A 27,725-nucleotide genomic window follows, 5' to 3' on the forward strand; every position below is an offset into this window, starting at 1 on the left:
ACATTTACAGATAAAATTAAAAAAAACATGACATATGATTGCCGTTCGTAGAGAAGATTATTTTCAGCTAATATCCTATGTCACCCTATTCTTTGGTAACATGTTTTATGACCTTTACAGAAATATTAGCCTTTTTTCTCTTTGCGTAAAAAAATATTATAAATTTGTTTTGACATCTTAAAAAATAACAATTCACAAATCGCTCATGGCTGGGCGATAGAACGATCTGGGTTTGCTTGGTTACGCCTTTGGAAGTTTGCTAATATCAGCCATTGAATTTCCCCGTTGGACAGGAGCGGTCGTGTGTACGTTATGCGAATCAGGGTCACCTTTCCTCTTTTAACCTCTTTCTTTGGGGGCGTGTTTGGTTTACTTCTGAGAGTGATTTGGGGGTAAGTCGGTCTTCGGCAGCTTTGTGACTCCACTCCAGCCGCCTGCCAGCCTGATACTGAGCGACAGATGACAGTGACAGGCAGGGTGTTGTTAGCTGCTCGGTGATAAGAGATAAACTGGGTGAAGGCGGCTGTCACGCGCAGATAAAACGGATAATAACGGTCAAAACTCGACAATGTAGTGACAACAAGCTCTACAGCGGCTCTGCTATGTTTACGGTGCGTTTACCCAAACAGCTGGGGGACTAAAATGTTTCTCCGAGTGGACTTTCTTAAGAAGAAACACTTCGACACTTGAAAATTACTGAACCGGATCACTCGGGCAAATCGTTTTTTTAATTTTTGTCAACTTTAGTTAGTATCTCAGACAATGAGGCTTTTAATTCGCATGTCACGGGGCACACACGGAGGGGATTTATCCAAACTCAAGCCTCCACAGTCCGGAGTGTTATGGCTGGAGTACCGCCGGACCCTCTCTGCTGCCCTCCGGAGGAAGAGACAGCCGACCGGAGCCAGGTGCTCAGCTCCTCCGACACCCGCCTTCCGCCTCTCCTCACCGGGGCCCTTCATGTCGGTCCTGCCCTGCTACAGCCCTCTCAGAGGTCTCTCTTTACTCTGCTGCTCACACACCTCCAACCCAGCAGACAGAGCACGGACAGTCTCACACACATCTGTTGCCTTTGCAAGCTCCTCTGCAGCCTCCTCACCCACTCCATCCGGATCAGTGAAGACCCAGCCAGACAGAGACCGCACACCGACCACCGTCCCCCTGGAAGATGTTAAGAGGATATTGCGGCTTGCTCACCCTGAGAGATTGAGACTGGCAGGTAAACCCGTGTACCAAGATGCTTACCTGTCCCCTTACATCACCACACTCAAATAAAAAACTCAGTCTTTCCTTGTAACAGAAAGAGAGCTGTCAAAATGTTAAAAGCTTTCACATTACTGGTAAAACACTTACTTTCACCTCACCATTTCAAGCATAATTTCCCAGTAAAAGAAAAAATGGAGAGTATCTGCACACTAAGTAGTAAAGTTTACTTTTTTTTAGACCAATAAACATTTTGGGAACTTTAATTCAGTATGAGGATACTCTGCATTTTTTCCTTCCATGGCTCTGTTATCTATCTTACACCTCGCCTAAATATAGGAGAGGATATACACATGACTACCTTTCTGCAGCATCATTTCCCATTACCTCACAGAGGTATGATTTTGATTTAGTAGCTAGATCTTTTTCTGCTTGTTACAGTAGGGGTTGTTTCCTGTTTTTTGAGCAAGTTTTGTTCACGCTTTTCTTTCAAAGTCAGAGAAAGTATAAAATGAAAATTATTAATTTAAGAGAAATGTAGACTGGAGGATGTAGTCTTGACATTTCTCAGGCCTCCCCTCAGCTCCCTCACCTTTCTATCTGGCAGGTGGATGTTTTTTTTTCTTCTTCTAAAAAAGCAAGAGGTAAAAGCTGCCCTGCTTCTGTCAGCTTTTTCTGATGTTCTTTTGGAGAGCCCTGTTAATGTACTTAATACAAAAGTAATTGGACTTTGCTGATACACATTTTCCTTATTTGAAGTAAAGACTTCCTTTTATAAATGCCAGTGCTGGTGCGTTTTTCCCACAGTCATTTTATCCTTGTTTTGATCGATATCTTTCTCTGTCTTATCTGTTCCTTCCTCCACCTCAGCTGCTCTAGGCTTCCTAACTGTCTCCAGTGCAGTAACCATGTCAGCTCCATTTTTCCTGGGTAGAGTAATTGACACCATTTACACCACTGGAGCAGACACAGAGACCATGACAGCCTCCCTCACATCGCTGTGTATCATGCTGACAGGAGTGTTCCTGTGCGGCGGGGCAGCCAACGCTGCCAGAGTCTACCTCATGCAAGCCTCAGGTGAGACCAGGAGGGAGATTAACTCTACAGGAGCACATTAAGACACACAGTCACCAAAAAAAGCAACAAAAGACATTCGACTAATGCCTCTTGTCGTCTCCCTTCAGGCCAACAGATTGTTCGTAATCTCCGTACCTCCGTCTTCTCCTCCATCCTCAGACAGGAAGTGGCATTTTTTGACAAGAACAGGACCGGTGAGCTTATCAACCGGCTCTCTGCTGATACAACCGTGGTGGGCCGCTCAGTCACAGACAACCTGTCAGACGGTCTGAGAGCTGTCGCCCAGGCAGCTGCTGGCGTCAGCATGATGGTGAGTACGTCGGCTGTGATTTGTCAGGGCAGGATTGAGAGAGAAATCAACAAGAATCCTGTGGGATGGATTTATAACTTGAAATGAAGGTTAGAATATCAAACTACTGATGAAAATGGAATATTTTGAACTTCAAGATAATTATTATGAATTAAGGATGCACTAAATGTTCTATTAGCCTGTGAAATCATTATATCTTCAAGAATGTGTCGACTATTTTGATGATAGCCAAAATAAACTGATATCAGTCTTACTTTTATGGATAAGGAGGCATGCAAAATGTGGTCTTAACCTAAAATGTCACATGCTTGCAGTCATAAATGTCCCAATTGTTTATACAAATGATGTATTGGTCACTTACGGCAGTCAGTTGATAACAGAGTAAAATGTGTTTGTAGTGTTGTGCAATAAGGAATAAGGATAGGATGTAATAAGGAAGTAGTTGTTATTTTCTTGACAACTTTTGTTTGTGTCTGTCCCTATTGTGTTGTCAGTATGTGAGCTGAGGGTTTCCCTGAACTTAACACTTTGTAGACTGGACTGTAGGACTGTTGGGAAACAGGTTTACAAAAACACTTATCAATACAAGGAAATGAATAGATTCAGTAGAAAAAACACCACACCCTAACCACACTCTGTGGTTAATTTGAGGCACTAAGCATTGCGTGTGTGTGTTTGTTGTTGACCAACAGGTCTGGTAACTGATGGTAACTTTGTCTTCCTCTACAAAACAGGAATTTTTCTAGTTCCATATTTGGCGCCTGCATGCTCACCACAGACTTTTCATTTTCCTTACAAGGAAGTTTAATGGTTTCCTGGTGTAATGAAGGTTCAAGGAAATGAATGGAAATAATTCCTGTAATTTCTTGTTAAAGCCATTTGGTGTGAATTACAGTTTTTTTTTCTGTCTTCCTCCTCTGTTCCCCAGCTTTTTTTTCTCCCATTTCTTTTTTTCCATTAAGTCTTCTACTTTTTCTTCTCTCTCTCCTCCTCTAGTTCTACGTCTCCCCGACTCTAGCAAGCTTTGTGTTGCTAATTGTGCCTCCTGTGGCCGTTCTTGCTGTGGTCTACGGCAGATACCTTCGCTCCATCTCCAAACGCACTCAGGATGCTCTCGCACAAGCCACACAGGTACAGTGCACAGAAACACACGGGAGTAAAGAGCTGAGAAGTGAGGGGGTGGGTTGTATAGGAAATATGGGCAGGACTTTGAACACTATGGTGATAATTTTTTGTTTTATGATCAGATTTTTGTTGGTAGTTGCTCAACAGCAGGGATTAATAAGTTGATGTTTGAGGATGTGGTAAAAACAAGGAAGCTGTGACAAAATAGCATTGCAAAGTAGTTGTGTCCATAAACTCATTTTATTAATAATGTTGCCTTTAGATGATTTAGCTTTACGCTGAAAACAGCAGTTCATATTAGTGGCATCTCTTGTTTATCTGATTAAACTGCTGCACTGGCTCCAGTATCTTAATCACACTGTGTGTATGTGTGTATGTGTGTACAGTTGGCAGAGGAGCGCATCAGCAACCTGCGGACAGTGAGGGCTTTTGGTAAAGAGCTGTCAGAGGTCAACTCGTACACACAGAAAGCAGATCAGGTCCTCAGCCTGGCCAGGAAGGAGGCTGTACTACGAGCTGGCTTCTTTGGAGTGGTAAGTGTGTGTGTGTGTGTGTGTGTGTGTGTGTGTGTGTGTGTGTGTGTGTGTGTGTGTGTGTGTGTGTGTGTGTGTGTGTGTGTGTGTGTGTGTGTGTGTGTGTGTCCTGTCACTGATGCAAACCAAATCCACTGTTAGCAAATGACCAGTTGCACAAACGCTTCTTCTTTTGCCACGTCTGTATATGACGGATGTTTCACCATTAAAAAGTGTTATCCAATCTCCTTGGAAATCAGTCTTGTGCACTTAGTCTGACATCTGTGTGCCTTTTTCATATGTGAATTTGTTGCTAAGATAAGATAACATCGGGCTTTAATTAATTATATCAATCGTTGTGAACAAACTATTAAAAACGTTTCAGTAAAATGCAGTACAGTTCATCAGCACTGGAAACTGCAGCCTCCAAAATGACCATAAAATTTAATCAACATCTATCCAACACAGTGTCAGCAAAAACCATAAGCTGGAAGATAAGATAATCAGTCATTGTAGGGATATTAAATTGGATTCAATTTAGCTAACTGTATCTAATAAACTGGCAAATCAGTATGTAGTTCTCATCTGATTATTGTTGAAAATATTTTTTTCTCTTTCTGCCGTCAAAATTGCACTGGTGGTGTCAGTGTGTGTAATCTGTGTGTTTCTTTATTTCACACATATTGTTTGTCAATGTTTCAGGTGAATAATATTCCAATTTGTCTCTTTTCATGCTCGGTGAATTTTATTTTGTAACACACACTGATATCAAATGATACTGGTGGCAAGACGTGTCCAGTTACCCTATCCAGCTGGTGCCCATATGGGCTGTAATCAGTTTAATCAGTTTAATCAATCAGTCACAGAGTAGCAATAACGCCAGATGTTATGATAAACAAATAAGTGTGTGTGTGTGTTTCAGACTGGTCTCAGTGGTAACATCATGATCCTGTCGGTGCTCTACAAAGGAGGCCTGCTGATGGCCAGCCAGCACATGACTGTGGGGGAGCTCTCATCTTTCCTCATGTACACCTTCTGGGTGGGAATCAGTATTGCAGGTAACACACACACACATACACAATCACACACACGTAGATTTATTCACACTTTATTATTTATATGAACTTCCTTATCTATACTGTTGTCTGAGTTGTGTGTACTGGTCATGTGGTGGCTAATAGCTTCTTCTGTGTGATGTGCAGGTCTGAGTTCGTTCTACTCGGAGTTGATGAAGGGTTTTGGAGCAGGAGCCCGACTGTGGGAGCTGATGGACAGAAAGCCTGAGTTTCCACTAAATGGTCAGTATTCACACACACACACACACACACACACACACACACACACACACACACACACACAGAGGCAGGAGAGTTTTATCTCACTACACTCGTGCATGCTCACTTCTGTCCCATAAACCCATTATTAACATCTGTGTTTAGAAAACAATAATATTTTGAATATTAATATTTCATAATTGTATAAAGTATATGGTGGGGCATTTCACATCTATAGTTTTAACGTTTATAACTAGATGTACAGTATATTCACTGTCAGTATTGTATTATTATTGCAAAACATGGAGGTAAGTTGAAAGTATCAAACATGTTTTGCCTTGAATTTGTGCCTATATTTGTCTACGCATATAATAACCATTATGTACAGTTCACATTTTATTTTTGCCTCATTTACCTCTCTATTCTATCTCTATTTACTTAATTTCTCCTCATATTTTATTACTGTATTAAATCAATCAAGAGTTTGTCAAGTTAATCTAAATAACCATTCTCTTCCTCCAAAGAGGGCCTAGTTCTTCCTCTAGACGAGCTGAAGGGCCGGTTGGAGTTTTGCGATGTCTCCTTTGCCTACCCGACCCGTAAGGAGGCTCCAATCTTCCAGAATCTCAGTTTGCTGGTCCCGGCTGGCACCATTATGGCTATTGTGGGACCCAGTGGGTCTGGAAAATCAACTCTGGTGTCACTGCTGCTCAGGCTGTATGACTCAGATGCTGGTGAGAGCAGACTTGTCTCCTTTTGTCTCCTCCCTCACCCCATTTACATCAACAAAAATCTGTTATTAAAAAGTATGAGACCATGTCAAGTGGTGGTTTTATCTCTGTGAATAATCTCTCTTCTGCAGGTGTCATCACTATAGATGGCCATGACATCAGGGATCTAAATCCCTATTGGCTCAGAAGGCACATCGGGACTGTCAGCCAGGTAAGAAAAGCGTTTACAAGCATTTCCTACAGTTTTATTGTTATAGTATTTATGGGATTCAGTATTAAGAGGAAAGTTTTGAATTTACATTCGGACAGTTTGTATTTCAGTTTATGCAATTTCAAAGTGTAATATGTTGAGAACCATAAGATTATGTCAGTCCTTCTCACATGGTACCTCTCCTCCTCCCACTTCTCTCCCAGGAGCCGGTGCTGTTCTCTTGCTCTATTAGAGACAACATAGCGTACGGTGCAGTGGACCAAGATGCTGTGACCACAGAGGACATCTACAGAGCAGCCAGAGTGGCCAACGCCTACGATTTCATCCAGGCTTTTCCCAAGGGCTTCGACACTGTGGTGGGAGAGAAAGGAGTGCTGTTGTCAGGTGAGGGAAAGAAACACATGAAGGAACCCTGCACCTCCAACAGTCGGCTTTCCTTGAGTTTTAGTAGGGTTGACAATACAGATATTTTTCATAATACAGATTTTCATCTGGTAATCACTCTCACATGGTTGTAATTATATATAACTATGACTTCAAAAGATTTTCTTAGTAGTAATCCTCTTTTACACTTTTTCATAAGTATTTAGTGTGTGTTTATTCTTTTTGTGTGTGTCACTTAGTAGAATAATTTTTAATTATCTTTAAAACCTTTCTATTAACTACCTGGTTCCGTATATTACAGTAGACACATTTTTAGATATTTAGACATAGTGTTTTTGTGCATACATGGTTAACCTGTGTGTGTGTTTCTCAGGGGGTCAGAAGCAGAGGATAGCCATAGCCAGAGCTCTGCTCAGGGTAAGTACAGCATCATTTGTTTTACTTCTGATCAACATTCAGAGAAAGCACAACCTGTCATCTGCAGGCAACATTTGTCATTCATTAACCTGGATCCAAAACTGGATGTTCCTGTCATTTATCATTGTCTGTCACCATTAGCGTCTAATCATTCTGTTTACTTAAACACACTGTTTGTGCTCTGTGTCCTCAGAATCCTAAGATCCTGCTTTTAGACGAGGCTACAAGGTGAGAGACACAAAGACACGATTGTTTATAAAGAACTGTCATAAAATCAGGTAATATAAAAATACTTTTACTATCTGTATCCATGTAAATGAGTCTGAAAATTATGATGATGCATTCAGAAACTGTTTTCCATTGTGTTTGTTAGAGATGCATTTTTGAGTATTTTGTGAATGAAAATCCTAAAAAACCTTTCTTCAGCGCGTTGGATGCAGAGAATGAGTTTCTGGTCCAGGAGGCTTTGGAGCGTCTGATGGAAGGTAATTCTCTTTTCTTTCTCTCCCTTTCACATTACACTCACTCAAATATAATAGAGCTAAAATTAAATACCGCTTTTTCTTCCCTCCTCTTATTGTTTCCTGCCCTTCTCATCCAATCATCAGGGAGGACAGTCATGATCATCGCTCACCGTCTTTCCACCATCCAGAACGCGAACGCTGTCGCCGTGCTGGACCAGCACCGTATAGCTGAGTGTGGCCAGCACACAGAGCTGCTAGGCAACAGACAAGGACTGTTCAGGAAACTGATGGAGAAACAGGCTTTTCTGCAGGAGGAACAGAAACAAGCCCTGCGCTGAGAGGAGACAAGTGGATGAAAACGAGAGAGTGAATAAGAGGTGAGATTAATTGTGAGCTTTTCACCAGAAGGGGTTGAAATGTCCCCCGTGCTGAGAGACAGCAGGGGTGAGGATGAAGGAACAAAAGTTTTTTTTTTTTTCCCTGGAATTACAGATGGATAAAAGCAGAAGCACTGGAGAGAGAGGAGATGGGATTTTCTTAAACGCTGCAAGTGTCCTTTCACTACTGACACGACTGAGTAGAATAACATAAAGAGCTATTTTGAGAGGACAAACAGAAATCCACAGTGAAGACCTAAGAACTGAAACATGCATTAGCTAGTTACTAGAGATGCTTCGTTTTGAAAAATCTCTAAAAACTCTACACTGAGGGAGGAAGACAGAATAAGAGGCTGAAAGTAAAACGGACGCTCGTCACACTGGAAGCACATGGCCGACATATGACTCAAGTCGCTGCCACGGTTTTGTGGAAAATCCCAAATCATGTAAATGTGTAAATGTAACAGTATGAGTCTGGTGCAAATGACAAATCTCTCTTTCATTCTCCACTAACTAAACCAAAAACAGTCTGATGTGGCACGTAAAGCACTGCTAAGTATGTATTTGTGTATGTATTTCTACTTCTGTCTATGTATTAGTGATTTTGTTTTTACTTGAAGCTCACACACAGAGCCTTTTACAGTCATTTAAGGTTTAAACAGGCCAATTGAAGCAACTAAACATGGTGTTTATACCATGAGCTGAACACTATTCTGACTGCTGAGGTGCTACACACGTAAAAAAAAATCATTCTTTTTTACAAAGGTCTTGGTCTTAGTGAATCATATTTATGTTGGGATTGGTTTGCTAATACATTTAGACTCATTTAGTCTCTCTTCAGTTTTTCTTGCCTGGAACTACAAGTTTACCATCTCATACTCTGGTGAAAATGTGAACAGTCACTTAGGAAAGTTGATTGAGGCTCCGTAAGCAGCTTCTTTCCTGGAAGAGGAGGTGGAGGAGGAGGAGGGTACGGAAGAGATGTCATCAAAGTTTGTCAAATGTGCAGCCTGTCTGCATGTCATGTTCACCCCTCTTGTCCAAAATCAAAAGTTCCTTCATAGTTTTCTCTTCTCTCCATAAAATTGACCAGCATAAATCTGAATGTAATCTTAGTCAACTGTGTACTACATAGTTTTTAACACTGAGTCTGACAGTCTGTGACATAACTGCACCTCCATGCTGGTGTTTACAGGATGTGTACCTAGCCAGCATTCAGTTTCACATAAACAGCTCTGAAGCCTCGTACTTGTTAGCCACAGTGCTGTTAAGCCAGATAAACATTATAACTGGCTTCAAGAGCTCGACTAAGAAGTCAAGATTCTACTCGGTAAATATTTAGTTTGTAAATGCCCACTTCATCACTCAGGAGGAGTGTAGACAGGAGGACTTTTTTCCTTGTTTAGTCAATCATGTAAATGCCCTTAGTCTGAATTTCCCACAGCTCCTAAATATTGGGTTGTTTCTGGCACTGCAGCTAGGAAATTTAGCCACATGTTGATGCTGAGTTTTTTTTCTAATAACCAAAAAAAATAAAAGAATTTAAGTACAATTTTTTTTGGTTTTTGAGGCTGACATTTGTAGAAAGTAGCTCAGTTTTTAGTTGCTGCATTTAAAAGATCATTTTAAGGACTTTCTGGCTTTTTTGATGCACTTTTGCATGAATTCAACAGGCTAATGAAGAACAAAAAGAGGAAAATGTAACTGCGGTTGTGTGAAGTTTGTCTAGTCATTTATCTTTAACCTTTGCAGATGTCTGATGAGAATCTCTAAGCAACAAAAAGTAATTATGTACAGCATGTTACACACAAGGGCACTTAGAAATGACAACATATTATTTGAATCTGTCACAATAGTTTGTTTCTGACACACAGATTTCTAAACCAGAGGTTAGATGGCATGTTGAAGGTACATCAGTTAACTCTAATAATTGCAGAAATATAACATCATATAATCAACAATCTTTTTCACATAACATTTATTTTCTTCAACATGTGACTAAAAAGATCAAACTGCAAACTTGTCTACATTTCTCTGAAGGTCTGTGCTAAGGGCAACATTTATTTGTTTTATTTTTGACAAGGATTATAAACTTGAATCATCATGAATGTCAGTTTTCATCAACTATTTGAAGGCAGTGATACATAGAAAACTCCAAAAACAGAAATGGATCAGTGTTGATGGTATTTGAACAATGGATGGTGTCAGAATTAATGAATACAACAACAATAATCAGTAATTGGCCAATGCAATAGTCTCATAATGTTGTCTGTGTACAATAGTCATCATTTCTGGTGATATATATTTATTTAGTACAGTTTATAGACTGTATGTCAGCAGAATTCGACCTCTGTGCTTTTTATCAGTTAATATATTACTTACAAGATGATTTATTATGGAGAGTTTTTCTGTATTTCTTGTTATTTCACCTAAAAGGCAACTAGTTTTTACTTGAATCACAACAGATTTTTATGTCCTTACAACATGTTGCATTTCAAATTTTACTTAAAATGAGCAACATGATGAACAAGGACGCGTCCAAACATTTTGTGTTTTGGTAAAATGACCAAAGTCCATAAAAATGTTTCTATAAAGATGAAATGTGCCCCCTCACCTCATGTCGCCTCTCACTCCGGACTAAAGTTAATGCTGAAGGTGTGTGAAAGCTCGTCAGATGATGATGAATCTGTGTCAGACTGTTGGGGACTTATTTTGTTTAAAAAGTGTATGTCATGAGTCCTAAATAATATATAAAACCTAAATGATGTATGATAGATTTTTAACCATTGTGTGTTTAAATTATGGTACTTCTATGTAAAAGAATAAAGTGAAATATTAATAGGTTTTATTTGTCTGAAGATGGTTTTGATGTTTCAGATGCAATTAAACATTCATTTTTCTAATCTAGATCACATTTATAATTCACTTTAACACTTTTACATTTGCTGTTACGCAGTTTTTCCTTCTTAACTTTCTCATAAGTAACCCTGTGTGTCCCTGCAGCGACTCAAGGCTGTCAGTAGGTGGTGCTGTTGCTTCATACTCAGAGCAGTCGCTGCAGGTTGGTGGGATCAATGTACATTCAGTCCATCCCACTAAAATAAAACCTCATGGTAATGATGTGAGTAATGTGTACTCAGCTGTTGGGAGGTTGTGTTGAATGTTGACAGTGTGGTGAGCTGCTCGTGCCAGAAGCTAAACTGGCAGCATCAGAGGACTCCGCTCACTGTCCCCTCTGCTGGCACACAGACAAATGAAAATGATATTGATTTATCCTCTCTTGGGGGTGCTTGTGTCACAGGTTTAAGACTATCGAGCTTGATCAAGTTTAAATCTACCAGTTCAGATATTTGAAAGAATATTCAGCTTTATATTTGGTGTGAGACAAAAATTAAGTCAGACAAAAGCACAAGAGGCGAGGCCGTACTGTAAAATACAGTTAGAACAATTGGAAATATTTTATGAATAATACGGTTTCTGTGGAGTATTTGGTCCCTGTTTGTGATCATTAAGCTAGCAGCTGGCTCATGGAGCTGATCAAGTGGTGCTCGGCCCTGCGTGGGTTTCCAATTCCAACTCCATGTGCTACAGCTCCCCTCACTCGTCTGTATCCACCCGGTGCTATTTGAGGAACTACTGGAGATGAGGCTCTGACCTTTTTCACTACAATATTACAGGACATTTTGGTTTATTACTTGAAAACATTAAACAAATAAGTGTTTGTTTGCTCATTAAATGGGGACCTAAGATGTGCAATTAGTAGCTTGGCCCAAAATGCATTAAGTTCAACCTGCATTTTGGTTCAGTTCAATCATGCCTCACCATCATGGCTGGAAACCATGCAGAGGAGCTCAGAAAGCTTCTAGCAACATTAAACAGAAGAATAAATGAAACAACAACCCACCACTACACGGGAAAAGATGCACATCAGCAGGTTTCATCTATGATTTGTATGTAAAACATACTTGCTCATCAGGGTTCACGCTCCCACCTTTGAGTGTGACAACACTCTCAAAAGAAAGACCTTCCACTACAAATCAAAAGAAAATATCATTTTTCTTTAGCATATGGACAAGTCTAACCAAGAGAGTGTCACACATTTCCGTCCTCTGTGTGATGCTTGTCTTCATTAGAAAGTGGTGCAGACTCAGTCAGGAACTTCTTCTGATCTGTGCTGAAACATCAGAGATCCATTAAATAAGAGCTGAGTACAGAATTTGTGCTACTTGTTGCACACTTTTACCTGCTCATTTACAATATCCTCAGTCATTCTTCACTGCAACAACTAAGATAGAAAACATTAAAATCTGCAACAAGGCGTCCTGTCTGTTCGCTCTTTAAAAAACCAGTCTACTGCACACTGACGCACTTAAAAAGGTAGGACTGGTTCCATCGAGGCTTGTGCTATTCTTACACTATTCCTGACACTCTCTCACCCACTGTGCTCTCAGGAGAGTTCTGGCTAAAAGAAATTTAACTGAAAAGGCATCAAGGTAAACAGCCGTCTGTGCCTTACAACAACGTACAAAAAAAAAAAAATTAAAAATCCACCTCTCTCTGTGAATTTACTGGCTAAAATGATCACGTGTGACTCATCTTCACTGCAACAATTATCCTATAAAACATTAGAAGATTCTCTCCTCGTCCAAAGTCTCTGCCTTTCCCTCAGCTGCTTCTGACAAGCATATTTTTCCTGCCACCTGCTACACACGCCCTTTCACCTCCCTCTCTCTCTCCTCCCCCTTCCCCTCCTCCTCCTCCTCCCGACTCTCCTCCCCCTCGGCCCCTCTGACCTCCCCTCACCTCCTCCTCCCCTCCCTCCCCTCTCTCTCTCTCTCTCCCCCCAACAACTGCCAGCCCATTTACATTTTAGGCGTTTCACAGGCCCTCTGATCCAAAATGGCTCACAACAAGTGCATAAAAGTAGCTCAACCTTGCTCTGCTGCCCCCTCACCCCTTTGCCCCCTCCCACAACACACCTCTTCATGCACACCCTGCATGAAGCCCTCCCCCGTTTTCACTCATGCTCCTTCTAGGTCTTTGAAGATTTTCCTCCCTCCCTCTTCTTACCTCATTTTTCTTGGAATATTAATGAACAATGTGGGACTGAAATTGTATCTCAACTCAGTGCATAAAGAATATTTTCTATAAATGTCTAGATTCAACCAATGCAGCTGAACATTTCTGTTTGAGTAGCTGATCCGATTATGAGCCCTAACATCACTTTTCTCTCCCAGTTGTCCCTTTCTATTAATTGGTGTTTACCCAGGCAGTGAGTATGTCAAACCCCCCACCACCTGCAATCCATACTGAAGATTTCTGTTGCTGCTATAATGAGAACCCAGGTCATGAAACGCTATATGTTACCATATCTCTCCACCCCCACATGAATCCAGCTTTAAGAATATAATATGAAGGCTTAACATGGTATTTGTACCAAGTTTTATTCATTATTTGTAGGACATCTAACAAGCTATTTGGGACCTAAAGGTGGTGACCAACATGTTATGATGTACATGCTTCATAATGTTCCACATGCTAATTGATTTTTTTCTTATTTTCTACTTTATGTCTTTGTAAATCTGTTGCTTTTGTCAAGGGATCCTCAGGAGTCACTGGCTGCCAGTTCTCATGGGTGGTTTGTGTCTCCTCTGTGTTCTTTTAACTTATCAAATCTTAGCCTGTTTTAAATCTCTGTCTTTTTCTCTACACTTCCCTCTGTTCCTCTGCCATCAATCACATCCTTTGGGTTTATTTTAACCTCCTTTTGCGCCTCCTCTTCCACTCCTTGAGGCCTCTCATGCCACAACACATGCTATAACATACATGTATGCATGTACACACACACTATTTCTTTCTCCATTTCTCTCTCCTGCATGCACACAGGCACCAGCTCCCCTCCTCCATTGGAGTTATTATTAATCCAACTGCTCCAGTGACAGAGCAGAGTAGCCCCTGCAGATAAGGTTTCAGGTGTTGGCTGTTTCAGTGGTCTTTCCTTATTTATTCAATGAGGCTTGGGCAGATCTGTCTGCATATCAGGCCATGTGGTGGATTTTGAGTACAAAACAGTAGATTTTGAACAAAATTGTCATTGTACATATTTCAAAATGTATGCCGTGAAATTGATAAAAATGATTCCCAGTTTGCACTCGTTTAATATAGAAAAAGACATTCCCATCTACCTGGGTTTATCTTTCATATATGCACCAATAATCTTGATGATATAGATTTTTTTTTATTATAACATGTTGTACTTGAAGATGGTGAAAAATGCATTTAAAATCTATATTTGCATTTATAAGTCTATCAATCTTTAGTATACAGATTTATGATCCACAGTGAGAAGGTTTGCTGCCCTCCAGTTTATTTTATGTAACTTTATGCAACACAGGGTCACTCAGGCCACAGCATATAATTAAATCAATTATAAATAATCTGTACTTGAAACCCTAATGACTAAAATATGATGACTGGAGCTGGAAGTACATATATTTAATGGTTTGCATGCATTTTTTTCTCCTTCAGATTTTATGAAGTGATTTTGTGTCATCTTGAATTGATCATTATAATGTGATTGAACTCTTGATTGACTCTTTATGGTTGCTGCGCCTCCCTGGTTGACCTGTCAGTCAGTAGTTTAGGTCATGGCTCTCACTGTGGCCTAAATCTGTTCAGATGAGGGCAGCATTTTCCCATTTTAAGGCTGTATGAGGCCTATAGCAGCAAATCTATAACCCTGCTTGGTAGCAACTGGCGTCTCCCCTAGAAACCCCCCAGTGGCTGCGCGCTCCTTATACGGCCCTCGAGGTGGGACCGCGAGGCTCCATGGGAGGTCAAAGCGACAGTTCCATATATGGCGCGCGCTCTCTCTCCTCGTCGGGGGCGCGCAGCGTCACTCCTGATCCTCTGCTGAAGTCCGATGGATGGAGCTCCCCCCTCCCCTCTGCGAGGCGCGCAGCACCCCCCACCCACTCCTCATCCTCGGCCTGTCAGCATCCTAATATGGCAGAGGGCCGGGATGGGGGCCAGTGCTACGGTTTGTGAATGGTGGAGGTCGGGTATATAAGGTGGACGGGCAGCACAGAGGACCGTAGCTGGTTCAGCAGCAGCACTGGTTGGGTTATTCTCTCCGAGCCGCAGACTCACTCCCTAAGGTAAGACCCGCTAGGACCGGCCTCCCCTGAAGCCTCACATCCAGGTTGGGACACCAGACTAGGCCATTATCTGAACATCACTGGAGCATCTACTGGAGCAGAAGTCAGCCAGGACCGCTAAAGTCAGGCCGCCTAGGACCAAAGATTACTGGAGGCAACATGGGAAACTCCACTGGAGGAGAGGCTAGACTGTAGGAGAGACCTGCTACTAAAGGAAAAGAGAAAAAACTTTAGTTGAGATTTGACTCATGCCAGAACAGACTGGTGTCAAAGAGATTAAAGAAGACTGGAGAAGTTCTCATCTGAACTTTCTCCAAGTCTGGAAATTATTGATTGATAGACGAAGCAGGTGGAGTATCGTGACTGTTAGATTGGTATGATTCAGCACCTTTATAGGTGTAACACTGATTCCTGAAAAGATATTGATAATGTAAGATGTAATTCGCATCCAGACCGATTAAAAACCAGTATAGCTTACCTGAGAAAAAGTATAGTGCGATAGAAAGCCTGTAGATTTACCTGATTTCAGTACCAATTAGATCCTTAAACATTTGCATAGGTTTACTATGCCAAGTTAGAATAGTATAAAGAACAGATATTAATCGAGACTCACCAAATTCAGATAGCTCTCTGAAGGAAAACAGTACTTTAGTTCCGTATTGTTCATCTTAAATGTGATTTTATAGCTCTATTCAAGCTAATACGTCATGCGTAATGGCTTGATGTCAGTGCGCCTTGGATACATTTAGCGCGCAAGGCACTGGCCTGATTATATTCATGCTCCAGTAAATGTTACAATAAATTTTAGTCTTAGCAATTAGGACACAGACTTGATCTTACAAGGAACAAAAAAGTGAGAAAAGGGGCAACATTTCTTTCACATACAGTATGTATCACAATGTGGATTTGATTTAATAACCTGAACTCTTTTTCTTCCCCTCCTTTCTTCCGCTCCAGACGCCAACATGTGTGACGATGATGAGACTACCGCTCTGGTGTGCGACAACGGTTCCGGCCTGGTGAAGGCTGGCTTCGCCGGAGACGATGCCCCCAGGGCCGTGTTCCCCTCCATCGTCGGCCGCCCTCGTCATCAGGTAAATAGCGGAGAACACCTCCATACAATAACAAGAGAGGCTAATTGGAAGCACTGATTGGAGCTTATGAAAATATTTTTTAAATTATTATAATAATCACACCTCAGCCAATTAATTATCAAATACAGAGAAATACAAATTGGTCTAAAAACTAGTTTTACAAAATTATATTGGATATTCTTTCAGACAGTTGTACACTATTTTGGCAGAGGTATCCTACTGGAGTGACAGAGATATTTAGCTAAGATTTTTATATTTTAATGCGAGAATTGAGCTGTTTTGTGCAATTACAAACTATTAGGTGATAACAGTGTGGCATTATGTATCTTGAGCCATGTAATTTTGGCTCCTTTTACAAACAGCAATGTGGCCTTCACCTGTTGGAGACAAAATTAGCCACAGATGAATTGACTGTCACACAATTGCTCTCTGTCTATCTCTGTGACCCACGCTGTTATTTGGCACATTTATGGCACGGTCACCATGCCGTTTGCTCCACACAGTAAAGACTTTAATCTGGCCAGAAGAAAGGTCATACCTCTTTTTGGATTATTTCAAGTCCCCGTCTAACCTTTCCATGATCTCCCCCTTTCTTCCCCCTTCAGGGTGTCATGGTCGGTATGGGTCAGAAGGACTCCTACGTCGGCGACGAGGCCCAGAGCAAGAGGGGTATCCTGACTCTGAAGTACCCCATTGAGCACGGTATCATCACCAACTGGGACGACATGGAGAAGATCTGGCACCACACCTTCTACAATGAGCTGAGAGTTGCCCCCGAGGAGCACCCCACCCTGCTCACTGAGGCTCCCCTGAACCCCAAGGCCAACAGAGAGAAGATGACCCAGATCATGTTTGAGACCTTCAACGTCCCTGCCATGTATGTGGCCATCCAGGCTGTCCTGTCCCTGTACGCTTCCGGCCGTACCACCGGTAAGACTGACAACAACAAACAGCTGCTCCTCATGACACATACAGCCTCCCTGACATACATAACACATATAGACAGACGCCTTTATCATAGAATAGAGTGAAATTAACAAGGCTAATCGATAAAATTACAATACAATCACAACACATACTGTTAACAGACATTAATGCGCCTTTTCACCAGATGTGGCAATTTTACGCACAACTTTTAGGCACAGTCTGCCTACCTTCCTCGGAATATTTATGTCATTTTTATGGCGCTTATTATACATGCACTCAGTGTGTATTTGTACATGATCTTTCAATCACCCACTTTAGCCACAATTTTACACAAAAAACAGAAATATTTTTGGACTCCTGGTTGCCAGTCGGACTTTACTAAATTCTTCTTCCTACCTCTGCTCAGGTATTGTGCTGGATGCTGGTGATGGTGTGACCCACAACGTCCCAGTCTATGAGGGTTACGCCCTGCCCCACGCCATCATGCGTCTGGACCTGGCTGGTCGCGATCTGACCGACTACCTGATGAAGATCCTGACTGAGCGTGGCTACTCCTTCGTGACCACCGGTGAGGAACTCAGAAGCAAACCATCCGCCTAGAAATAGAAGGAGAATCGAAATTTTTTTATCATAACTTGACATAACGCATTTATCTTCAGTTTGGGCACAACCAAAATTGACAGCAGCCTAATTAACGACAGCAAAAATACCAATTAATGACAGCCCAGTGCAAACACAAAGGCTGAGTGAGAAATTTCCGCCTGTGTGCGTTTTTAAAATTATTAAATTGTATTAAAATGCACATCGAAAGCGATATAGTTATATGTTTAAGAAAAACAAACTTTTGCAGCATTAGACATTACTGTATAACTAAGTCCGTCTGCCATTACGCACATGGTTTCTGGGGGAATTGCGGGGTTTCGGGGTTTTACTGTTTGTCACTCTGAGTCATAATAACTCATCAACTTGTCCCCCCACAGCCGAGCGTGAGATCGTGCGCGACATCAAGGAGAAGCTGTGCTATGTGGCTCTGGACTTCGAGAATGAGATGGCCACCGCTGCCTCCTCCTCCTCCCTGGAGAAGAGCTACGAGCTTCCCGACGGTCAGGTCATCACCATCGGTAACGAGAGGTTCCGTTGCCCCGAGACCCTCTTCCAGCCTTCCTTCATCGGTACGCAAGATTATCTTTTATTTCTCTCAGAGTGAAAAGCATTAAAAAACAGAGCTTTGGGCCAAGCTGGAGACGCTCCCTCATCTTAACACTTGTCTCTCTCACCTGACCAGGTATGGAGTCTGCTGGTATCCATGAGACCGCCTACAACAGCATCATGAAGTGCGACATTGACATCCGTAAGGATCTGTACGCCAACAATGTGCTCTCCGGTGGTACCACCATGTACCCTGGTATTGCTGACCGTATGCAGAAGGAGATCACTGCTCTGGCCCCCAGCACCATGAAGATCAAGGTAAACAAAACTTATAAACATAAAACACAAATATGAGAACTAAATATCTTACAATATATACCCAAATGTAACTTTATGCACAAATTGGTCATTACGCACATATATTTATTGAAGAAAAAAAAGATGATCAGGCACTGGAACTTTACTAATCCACTTTCTCCCCCTCCTCCTACTCCTCCTCCTCCAGATCATTGCTCCTCCCGAGAGGAAGTACTCCGTCTGGATCGGTGGCTCCATCCTGGCTTCCCTGTCCACCTTCCAGCAGATGTGGATCTCCAAGCAGGAGTACGACGAGGCCGGCCCCAGCATTGTCCACAGGAAGTGCTTCTAAATCCTCCATCTTCTACTCCAGCTTCTCCATCATTTTCACCACCAGCTATCTGGAGATCAAGCGAGGAGGAGGATCAACCTCTGCGGCACAGCAACACTCTGCTGTCAATGGACTGTCTGTCTGCGCTGTTGACATTTATATGCATTTTTTATCCTTATAAAATGTGCATATTTTATTGCTGTTTGTTGTCTGTGTTTGCACGGAGAAAGGCTGTGAAAAACCACCACTGAACCATGCATCCACCCAAAAAAACTTTAATAAAAAAAATAACAACAACATGTTGCCCAACACATGTGAATGTAAGTGTATATACATATTGATAATTTATTAAAGTCCATTATTTGGTATTTTTGACCCCGGTCTGGTTTTTCTAATAGATAATAATGGGAGAAGCTGATAAACTAAAGCGTAAATTAAAATTACAATGGTAATACTGGAATGTGAATGATACCTAACATTCAAAAGGTGCCACACAAAACATAATAAATTACCTTTATATCCATGCAAATACAAGGTCACCTGAAATACAATACTTAGGAATCCCAGCAAGAACTGGGGAAGATTGGGGAAAATGAACAAAAATAATAATAAAATAAAGCCTGAATGAGGCTTACTGACTGCACTGTCAGCTACTATACACACCACACACCAACATAATGACGCACAAAACAGCTTCCCCATAAATCAGTGAGAATATTTGTTGGCAGGGCTCCGGTTGGACAGGTGATAGGGTGTCTCTCACTGTCCCACCAGCCACTGTTGGTCGGGGGGCTGCTGGGTGACAGAGGAGGTGAAAGGCGACGCCTTCAAACTTAGACAGTCGGAGACTGACTTGCCAGGAATGTGCCCAGGCAGCAGCAGCAGCTCCGCTTTTTAGATCGTGAGGATCAGTAGCATGGGACACCCGACACCCCACCCTGAGTCCTGTTGAGCTGCCTGCCCTGCACGACGCGCATCCCCCCGGGCCCCAGACCATCTTTAGACAAAACTAGACCCCGTGTACAGTTGGGCATCTCCACAGCCATACCTTATATGCATACAAGCTCACCAGGTTGTCTGGGTGTGGGTTTGAGTCTGAGCTAAAAGCACAAATGAGCGTAAAGGGCGCGTCTGGGGTGCGCACCACCCACATTATTTCTAACAACCTATTGACCTGTCATGTTTGTTAAAACACATCATAATTGGCTTTTTTGGAAGTCTATTTATATTGTTCAACCTTTAAGACAATTAAGAGGACAAACATTTGCATACATTTGGGAGCCATTAATTGCTAATTAAAGCAACACCTGATTGAATAAGCAACAAGTTTGCCTACGCAATTAAACTCTTTCATGTAGCCAATCAGTGCACAGTGTCAAAAACAATATAATTAACTGTCTTTTTCATTTTATTCCAACATCTAATGGAAATCATTATCAGCCAAATGCTTCATAACCGCTCCGACCGCATTCCTGAAATCCCGGCCCGCCCGGACCACCTGTTGCTGGTGTGTTTGGCTTTTTAAAAACGTCTCGAAGCGGGCGGAGCTAAGAGACGCAGCCTGTGATTACAACAAGCACCATGAGCGCCATCTGTTCTGCTCTGCTTCCGTGAAATCCGACCTCAGTGTAAGTATACTTAGCCTAACTGTACACCAAATTAGACTCTTGCAACCATGAAGTTCTGCTGTGGAGATTTGCTGTGATGTAGATGACAGTCGGTGGATTGTCAGTGAGATGTTATATATACTCGGCTCTGTCTGCGGACGCTGACAGGCGATTATCGACACTCCGTATTACCATATGATTAACTAACATCTATAAATAACACCGACACTTTTTGTCTCAAGGAGCTGATAGCCTGCAGATCAACAGGCAATCAATTGAGAAAAGCAGTGACACGCAATTAGACTGTAATACACGTTTTTAGTCACACAAAAAAATGGCGATTTAATACGGGGTTTATTTAGAAGCGTTTGGAGTATTTCATCAATAACGAAATGAGGTTGTAATAATTTGTAATAGTATGTGTTTTAAAGCCTGCAGTGTTTTCATAGACGACTGATGCTGAGCTGTAGTGATCAACAACAGTCGTTTAGATAATTTGAGCCAATCAGAGGAGGGGATGACAGCTACCTTCATTACGTCATTAGAAGATATGTCTGCTGTTAACCGTTGTAACGGTCGGCCCGGTGTTTACCTGTGGCCGGTTATCGCTGTTAAACACCGCTTAAATTTACAGAGCAGGGGTCCTGGGTTGTGATTTCTTCCAAGCAAGACGTTCGTTTTAATCCTCAGCCGAGCGAGGCGAGCTTACCCCGGCTAGAGGAGGAAGTAGGCGGGATCTGCAGCCTCCAGCTGCTCCGCCATTGGCTTTAACTGCCTCCACATTATGTTTTAAATGTCTGGCGGTGAAGAGCTGCGTATGAGAAAACACACAAAGCTAGCGGGTGCTGTTTAGGTTTATATTAGAGTACTTTTTGCTATGTAGTAGTTAAGACATATCATACAAGCTAGTAATATAGCTATCTTTAGTTCCATTTTGAGCTTTTCTGCTTTGTGGTTTTGCGTTTGCAGTTTCCAAACGGAGAAGAAGAAGAAGATGGTGACCAAGAGGATCCGCTCTGAGTACATGAAGAAATTCAAAGACCCCAAATGGGAGACCTACACCAAATGTTACGAGGAGATGCTGAAGTACAGGCTGACCCGCAGGCTGCTGGAGCACACACACAACCCCTGGTTCTGGAGCGGCTCCGACAGCGACTCGGACTCCGGAGGAAGAAGCCCTCCTTCTCCTCCTCCTCCTCCTGCTCCTCCCAGCAAGAACCAGGTCCGGTCTGAGGCCAGCAGAGACGGGGCAGAGGCTGAGCTGGAGGACACAGCTGTACCCAGGCTTCTCCTTCCAGAGGAGGGGGAGGGTGGGTCAGTTCAACAGCCTCCAGTCCAAGGTAACAATGAGTTGTACATATGATGAAAACTGCATAATATTGGGACGTTTGTTTGTGTTTTGTTACTACATGATGTAATTTACTCCTCTCAGGTTCCCAGCTAGATGGAGCCAGAGAGCCAAGAGTACCAGAGGAGGAGAGGGAGGAGAGAGAGGAGCAAAGAGCCAGCAGCAGAGGCAGTAAAGGTAATTCAAAGTAGAAAGTACTGTCCAGTTAGTACTACTACTACAGCTACTGTAAAGCTTTCAAAAGACACTCTCAAAAAGCCTTCTGCTAAAGATATCATGTTTCATAGCCTATAGATAGTCCCTGTTAAGACAACCAGTGAAAAAAACATTCTGCAAACCTGGCATGCAATAAAATATGTCAACAGGGCAAAACTACAAGTCAGCACCGGCCTGATGTGAATGATGAACAGGCAGCACAGCTGGTCAGAAAGACACACGTACATTAAAGTCCCCCTATAGTCAAAAATGTGTTTTACTTCTTGTTCCTACAATTGAATGTTTGAGCTTCATTGTGCAGAATGATGTATGTGCAGAGTTTGACACTAGAAGGTTGTTTTCACATTCATTTGCTGAAAGGGGAAAGTTTCTCTGTGCTCATTGAAAATTCAATTTTAAGGGGTGGGCCTACAAGCAGGATTTGTGACATCACAAATAGTTTGGAAGCCAATTCAGGTCCAATATTCAACTCAGACAAGTGTGATGTGGAAACTTGAAGCCTGCAGTGCACAAACACTGAAAATGGACTTTACAGTGAAGTAGGAGACATCTTTTGTCCAGCAAGAAAACTTTCAAGATGAAATATATTTGCATATTTATAGATTCTGGAATTTTTAATGAGGGAGAAGGAATAGATTTCATTTTAAGGATTTTAACAGGATAATTTAACTTGTCTTGGTGGAAAAACTATATCAGACACACATTATTCTTCAAAGTAGTGTGCTTTACATACATCTTAAAACATGTCTGGAGGGGATCTTCAATAGATAAAACCAATAGAAAGGCAGAATGCTATTGTCAATTAAATAAAACAAAATAAATGAAACCCATGACAAACATGATTTTTAATGGTTTTAGTTGCTTATCTAATATGTAGAAATGTCAGAAATTGTCATGTCTCGATGCTCTCTTCATTCCAAACCATTTTCTCTCTTTCTTCTCCTCATTTGAATATTCCAGCGTTATCAAGCATAAACCTTCTTGCTTTCCATTTCTACTACAGTTATGACCTTTGACCCTTCTCCTCAGCCTTTTCCTCTCCTGATATTTTAGTGTTAGCTTACCTGTTTGTGTTTTTTGCTGGCAGAGAGAGACCCAGGAGGTCCCCAACCACAGCAGAACAAACCCCCTAAAATGTCCAAACGAACATGGCGGTCCCAGCGGGTCAGGCCTGCACCAGCACCGCAGCCCAGGGAGGACAGTAAGGACAGCAAACATCCTTTCGCTCTATACGGTTCAGGGGAGAAGGACGCAGACATTGCAGGCAGGAAGACACACAATGTGGGCCCTTCCGCTTCGACTAATCAGGTATTTCTGTAGATCTGTATGTGACAAGCTGTGTTGTAACTGAGCAGAAGTGTCAACAGGAACTTACCATTTATTTTCCTTGTAGATCCATGAGTCAGCTTTACGTGCTAAGACCAGACGGGAGGTGGAGCGCCAGATCCAGACTCAGAGAACCGAACGCCGGAGAGCCAAGTCTGCCGATCTGGACAAGGCCAGAAAGCTTGTTCAACCTGAGTTCAACCCCTGGCTCACTGAATACATGCGCTGCTTCTCAGCTCGCTCTCGATGAAGCACACACGCACATACACACACACACACACTCAGCTGAAATAGTTACATCATCAAGATGATTTCAGAACATTAAAAAAACAAAGAAATGAAGCCATTATTGCCTAACACCTCTAACGTTAAAATATCCACAGATGTACGATCATACAAAGGGAGGATTGATTTATACGGAGGCTCTTAAATGTAAATCACTCTCACATCAGGATGTAAACTGACAAAACCTTGAACATTGAAATTCACTGTGTGGCTTATTCCCCAAGAAGTGTACTAATATGTTTTGTATGAAAATCAATTTTAATATATTAATATATACATTGAGAAACATTTTAAAAGTTAGAAGAGACTCTTAAGATAAATTATTTTAATATGATGACATTATCAATGGATACGTTTACATTATACAGATATTTAGATGAACTTGAAGAGTCTAAAATGCATTTTACAGCCATACTTTGATCCAGTCCCTTTAAACACATGCTACAGTACATCAGATGTGTCTGTAGATTTTATACTGAGGTGTTTCACTACATTGGATACACAATGAAGGCACATGGCAGCGGGTCCATATAGATTTAGCCACGTTCTTGATAATGTTTCTAAGAAAAGATGTTAGAATATGAATGTGAAGAATGTACAACGCATCACTTATTGTATACAGATAAACAGTACATACACACACAATCAGATAGTACACATTCCAAAAAAATGTGTTCAGCATAGTGAGATGCTTAATCAACAAAGGTATTCTTTAAATTATGGAGCTTTTGCCGTGAATAGACTCTCTTCTTTGTGCTGAATTCAAAGTATTGAACGACATACAGACGTGTGTCTATTAACAGTTTTACAGCTTTTAATATTCAGATCACACACTGCTGTGAACTGGTTCTTGTAGATTTAACGGTTTGTGTAACAGTTTAACAGATAGATCCTCACGGACTCGGTGACAGATAGTGAATCTACTGACAGTCAAACTCAAACTGTGTTTAACATTACAGTTGTGTGATGTAGCTCAATAACACTTTTATGTGTTATTGACTTTATAACAACAGTTGTGTTTGATCTTTAGTTGTATCAATGTGCTTGTACAGTAATCGATCAACCTGTTAACTAACGGAGTCTGAAAAAGATGATGATGAGACTTTTAAAGCCACTGGATGACTGTGAGCTGTGTGTTTCTGGGATTTCTTTTATACATTCATTGGTTGTTTGAATCTTTTCAACCAGTTTTAATGTAACATTAAAAATCACGTAATTTAAGTTCACTTTGAAACATAACAGTGAACATTTAAAGCTGCATTTATTTATCATTAATTGTTAGTGATTATACTTTAGAGGTAAAACAACAAGGATGGACATGAAGCCACAGCACCACTTTTATAAATATGGTTCAAGTATATGGGTTCATATTGCTAATTTACTGCTTACTGGGTAAAGCAGCATCTGCTTTAAAGAGTGACCAAAACAGACAGCACTTTGATCAGTCACCTGCTGACATCTTATTTGTACAGAACACCTTGCTAAATATTTGGGTTTTTTGTGTATTTAATTCACTGTTTGACACTCTGTGTTTCTGTTTGTATGTTTATATGAATTTATTGAGCACCAGACAATGTTGTTCACACTTCAGCCAAAAATGGACTTTTAATCCTTTCTGTGATAGATTTGACCTTTTCATGACTGTCAAAACTGTTGGAAAATAGATCCCACTTATAGTAATTTTCATGTTTTAACTAATAATGATAAAATCAGCTCTGTGCCATAAAAATTTGGAAGAAATTCATGTGTTTCCTTTGCAACTATAGTTAGTAACGTTAGCACAGTATAAAGGAGATGGGAGGACAGGAGGCTTTACAGCAGTATATTTAAAACATTCTTTGTGTTTTTCTGTTACGCCTCTTAAGTTCAGTATTACTTTACTGAGTTGTATTTTGTTAGATTTAGTTTTCTAGTGTTTTTAAAAACTATACTGCAATGTAGAGCTGAAAGAATAGAACTTGCCTCAAACAAAAGATGTGAAATTTTGTGCAATATTATGATATTTTAAATAGTTTGTTTGTAGTTGTTGTGAACTTTGACAACATCAGAAAATGTGAGCTAAACAAGACAGTTAATTACTAATATATTGCTTCATTAGTTGGTTAATAGGATTAAACTTTGTAGTCAAGAACCTGTAGAGACATTTAATGTTTTGCAAGGAGAGACTTTACTACGTCACCTTCTATAGGTTTATTTAGTGATGTACAGTTTCACCTCAAAATAATCCTCCCTCTCTAAAATTTTAATCAGGGGTAATGGTGAGAAAATAGATATTATGGTTAATAAAAATAACAAACATCAGAAGTACTGAAGTTGCAATGTACTGTAAAATTTCTTTCATTTTTGTTTACATTTCATGCTTTCAACATACTGTATGGTTTAGAGGCTAAATGCTGTTGTGTGAAGCTTGTAATAAATCAATGGATTAATAAAACAATCTAAAATGACTCCACGAATAAATAAATCTTTGCAAATCATAATCCAACCTATCTGAAGCATGCTGACAAAAGAAGACAATATCGTTTTTTGACAGTGTTTAACTGAGAAACCAAACCATGAGGATGCTGGACAGTTGTCAGATTAGTGAACATTACATATTGTAATGCCTGATTTTACTTTTAACAGATGTTAAAGTGTGCTGGGACCAGCTACGAAGGTGGAATGGGTCCTCAATCACACAGCGACAGAGGTGGGGTACCAACACGAGTCGAGCACAGTTTTCCCAAGGCCCAGTTATTGAACGCTGACATCTTCTGTGAGGTCACTGAAAGGGCTGATATATTCAATTCAATTCAATTCAATTCAATGGGCTTTATTGGCAAAATACAATTTGTTCAAATATTTGGACAGTATTAAATAACAATAATATGAACATTAACAACATTAAGATTGATTAATTATATTAAAATTGATATACATTATATCAATTATATATATATATATATATATATATATATACAGTATCTTATGCATGTATATGTGTGTGTGTGTGTGTGTGTGAGTATTGAGAGGTCATTAAGCTATTTGAAATCTGAAATTACAGAGTTGAACTTGTTAAAGTAAATGTTCTTATTTCATTGAATGTTTTACATAGTAGGAGGAAGTGCATCTCAGCCTCACCTGTCGAACAGTGACCACATATTCTGTTTTCTTTTGGTTGCCATGGTTTTTTATGTCGCCCTTCTTCGATCGCCAGTTTGTGGTCACTGAGCCTGTAGTTGGTGAGGATCTGTCTCTGCTTTCTATCTCTGACAGTACAGAGATATTCTGCTGATTCTTAATCTCTTTTCAGGACCAGATAACGTTCTAATCTTCTTTGGCTTTAAGTTTCTTCTTTCCAATGTTCCAGATTGGTTTCTTTACATTCATTATCATTTGGTTCGCTCTGATTGGTGTTTGGAAAGCAGTGTTGGTGTGAGACTGGTTGGTGTGTGTCTGAGAGGAGGCAGTTAGTCTCAGCATCAACTGACACAGAGGACTCTTTTCTGGGCTCAGCTCTTGGGTTTGTAGGGTTTTGAAATGGAGGGTGTCTGGTGGGCTGGATTTAAGGTGATTAAAACATTTGAATTCCCTCTTTTGAATGTTAATTATCAGTCGGTATCTGCCTCATTCTGCTCTACATGCATTTGTTGGTGTTTTTCTGTGTACGTGTAATTGCATTTAGAGCTCTTTGAGCTTTTCTTTTAGTGCTTTCACTGTCATGTTGAAACTCCCTGATTCTGTTAAGGTTATAGGTAGGTATAACTCAATCTATGTTCAATGATATGATTATTTATGGTAAAGTGGTATTTGTTCTCTTGACATCTGGGGCGTTATTGAAAAATCGTGACATTAGTTTTCTTCATATTTACTGCCAGAGGCCAGTTCTGACAGTATTTTTCTACTCTGTCCAGCTGTTGCTGT

The 27,725-nt window shown here is 40.9% G+C and overlaps 3 protein-coding genes across 7 annotated transcripts; all 3 read left to right on the top strand.

The window, feature by feature from the left end:
* The first annotated feature begins 251 nt into the window (after positions 1-251).
* Positions 252-10,198, top strand: abcb10 (ATP-binding cassette, sub-family B (MDR/TAP), member 10). 2 transcript variants are annotated; one of them, XM_042408554.1, is made up of 15 exons: positions 252-1,219; positions 2,074-2,280; positions 2,388-2,590; positions 3,587-3,721; positions 4,102-4,248; positions 5,150-5,285; positions 5,430-5,525; positions 6,026-6,235; positions 6,364-6,443; positions 6,647-6,827; positions 7,201-7,244; positions 7,438-7,472; positions 7,671-7,729; positions 7,853-8,085; positions 8,201-10,198. In XM_042408554.1, the coding sequence occupies exons 1-14, from the start codon at positions 763-765 to the stop codon at positions 8,044-8,046; spliced, it is 2,184 nt and encodes a 727-aa protein (XP_042264488.1). In that variant the 5' UTR covers positions 252-762; the 3' UTR covers positions 8,047-8,085; positions 8,201-10,198. The 2 variants fall into 2 exon arrangements, with proteins under 2 accessions (XP_042264488.1, XP_042264479.1); XM_042408545.1 differs by having other exon boundaries at positions 7,853-10,198.
* Positions 10,199-15,139: 4,941 nt separating this feature from the next.
* acta1b (actin alpha 1, skeletal muscle b) lies at positions 15,140-19,408 on the top strand. Its single transcript, XM_042408563.1, has 7 exons — positions 15,140-15,242; positions 16,200-16,336; positions 16,942-17,266; positions 17,670-17,831; positions 18,244-18,435; positions 18,549-18,730; positions 18,918-19,408. The coding sequence occupies exons 2-7, from the start codon at positions 16,208-16,210 to the stop codon at positions 19,059-19,061; spliced, it is 1,134 nt and encodes a 377-aa protein (XP_042264497.1). The 5' UTR covers positions 15,140-15,242; positions 16,200-16,207; the 3' UTR covers positions 19,062-19,408.
* Positions 19,409-20,572: 1,164 nt separating this feature from the next.
* On the top strand, positions 20,573-26,269 carry ccsapb (centriole, cilia and spindle-associated protein b). 4 transcript variants are annotated; one of them, XM_042408586.1, is made up of 5 exons: positions 20,573-20,668; positions 21,617-21,987; positions 22,080-22,172; positions 23,299-23,519; positions 23,605-26,269. In XM_042408586.1, the coding sequence occupies exons 2-5, from the start codon at positions 21,642-21,644 to the stop codon at positions 23,785-23,787; spliced, it is 843 nt and encodes a 280-aa protein (XP_042264520.1). In that variant the 5' UTR covers positions 20,573-20,668; positions 21,617-21,641; the 3' UTR covers positions 23,788-26,269. The 4 variants fall into 4 exon arrangements, with proteins under 4 accessions (XP_042264520.1, XP_042264530.1, XP_042264511.1 ...); XM_042408596.1 differs by lacking the exon at positions 20,573-20,668 and adding an exon at positions 20,715-21,500; XM_042408577.1 differs by lacking the exon at positions 20,573-20,668 and adding an exon at positions 20,715-21,489.
* Positions 26,270-27,725: the final 1,456 nt, after the last annotated feature.

This window comes from Thunnus maccoyii, chromosome 1 (genome assembly GCF_910596095.1).
Source record: "Thunnus maccoyii chromosome 1, fThuMac1.1, whole genome shotgun sequence".
NCBI lineage: Eukaryota > Metazoa > Chordata > Actinopteri > Scombriformes > Scombridae > Thunnus > Thunnus maccoyii.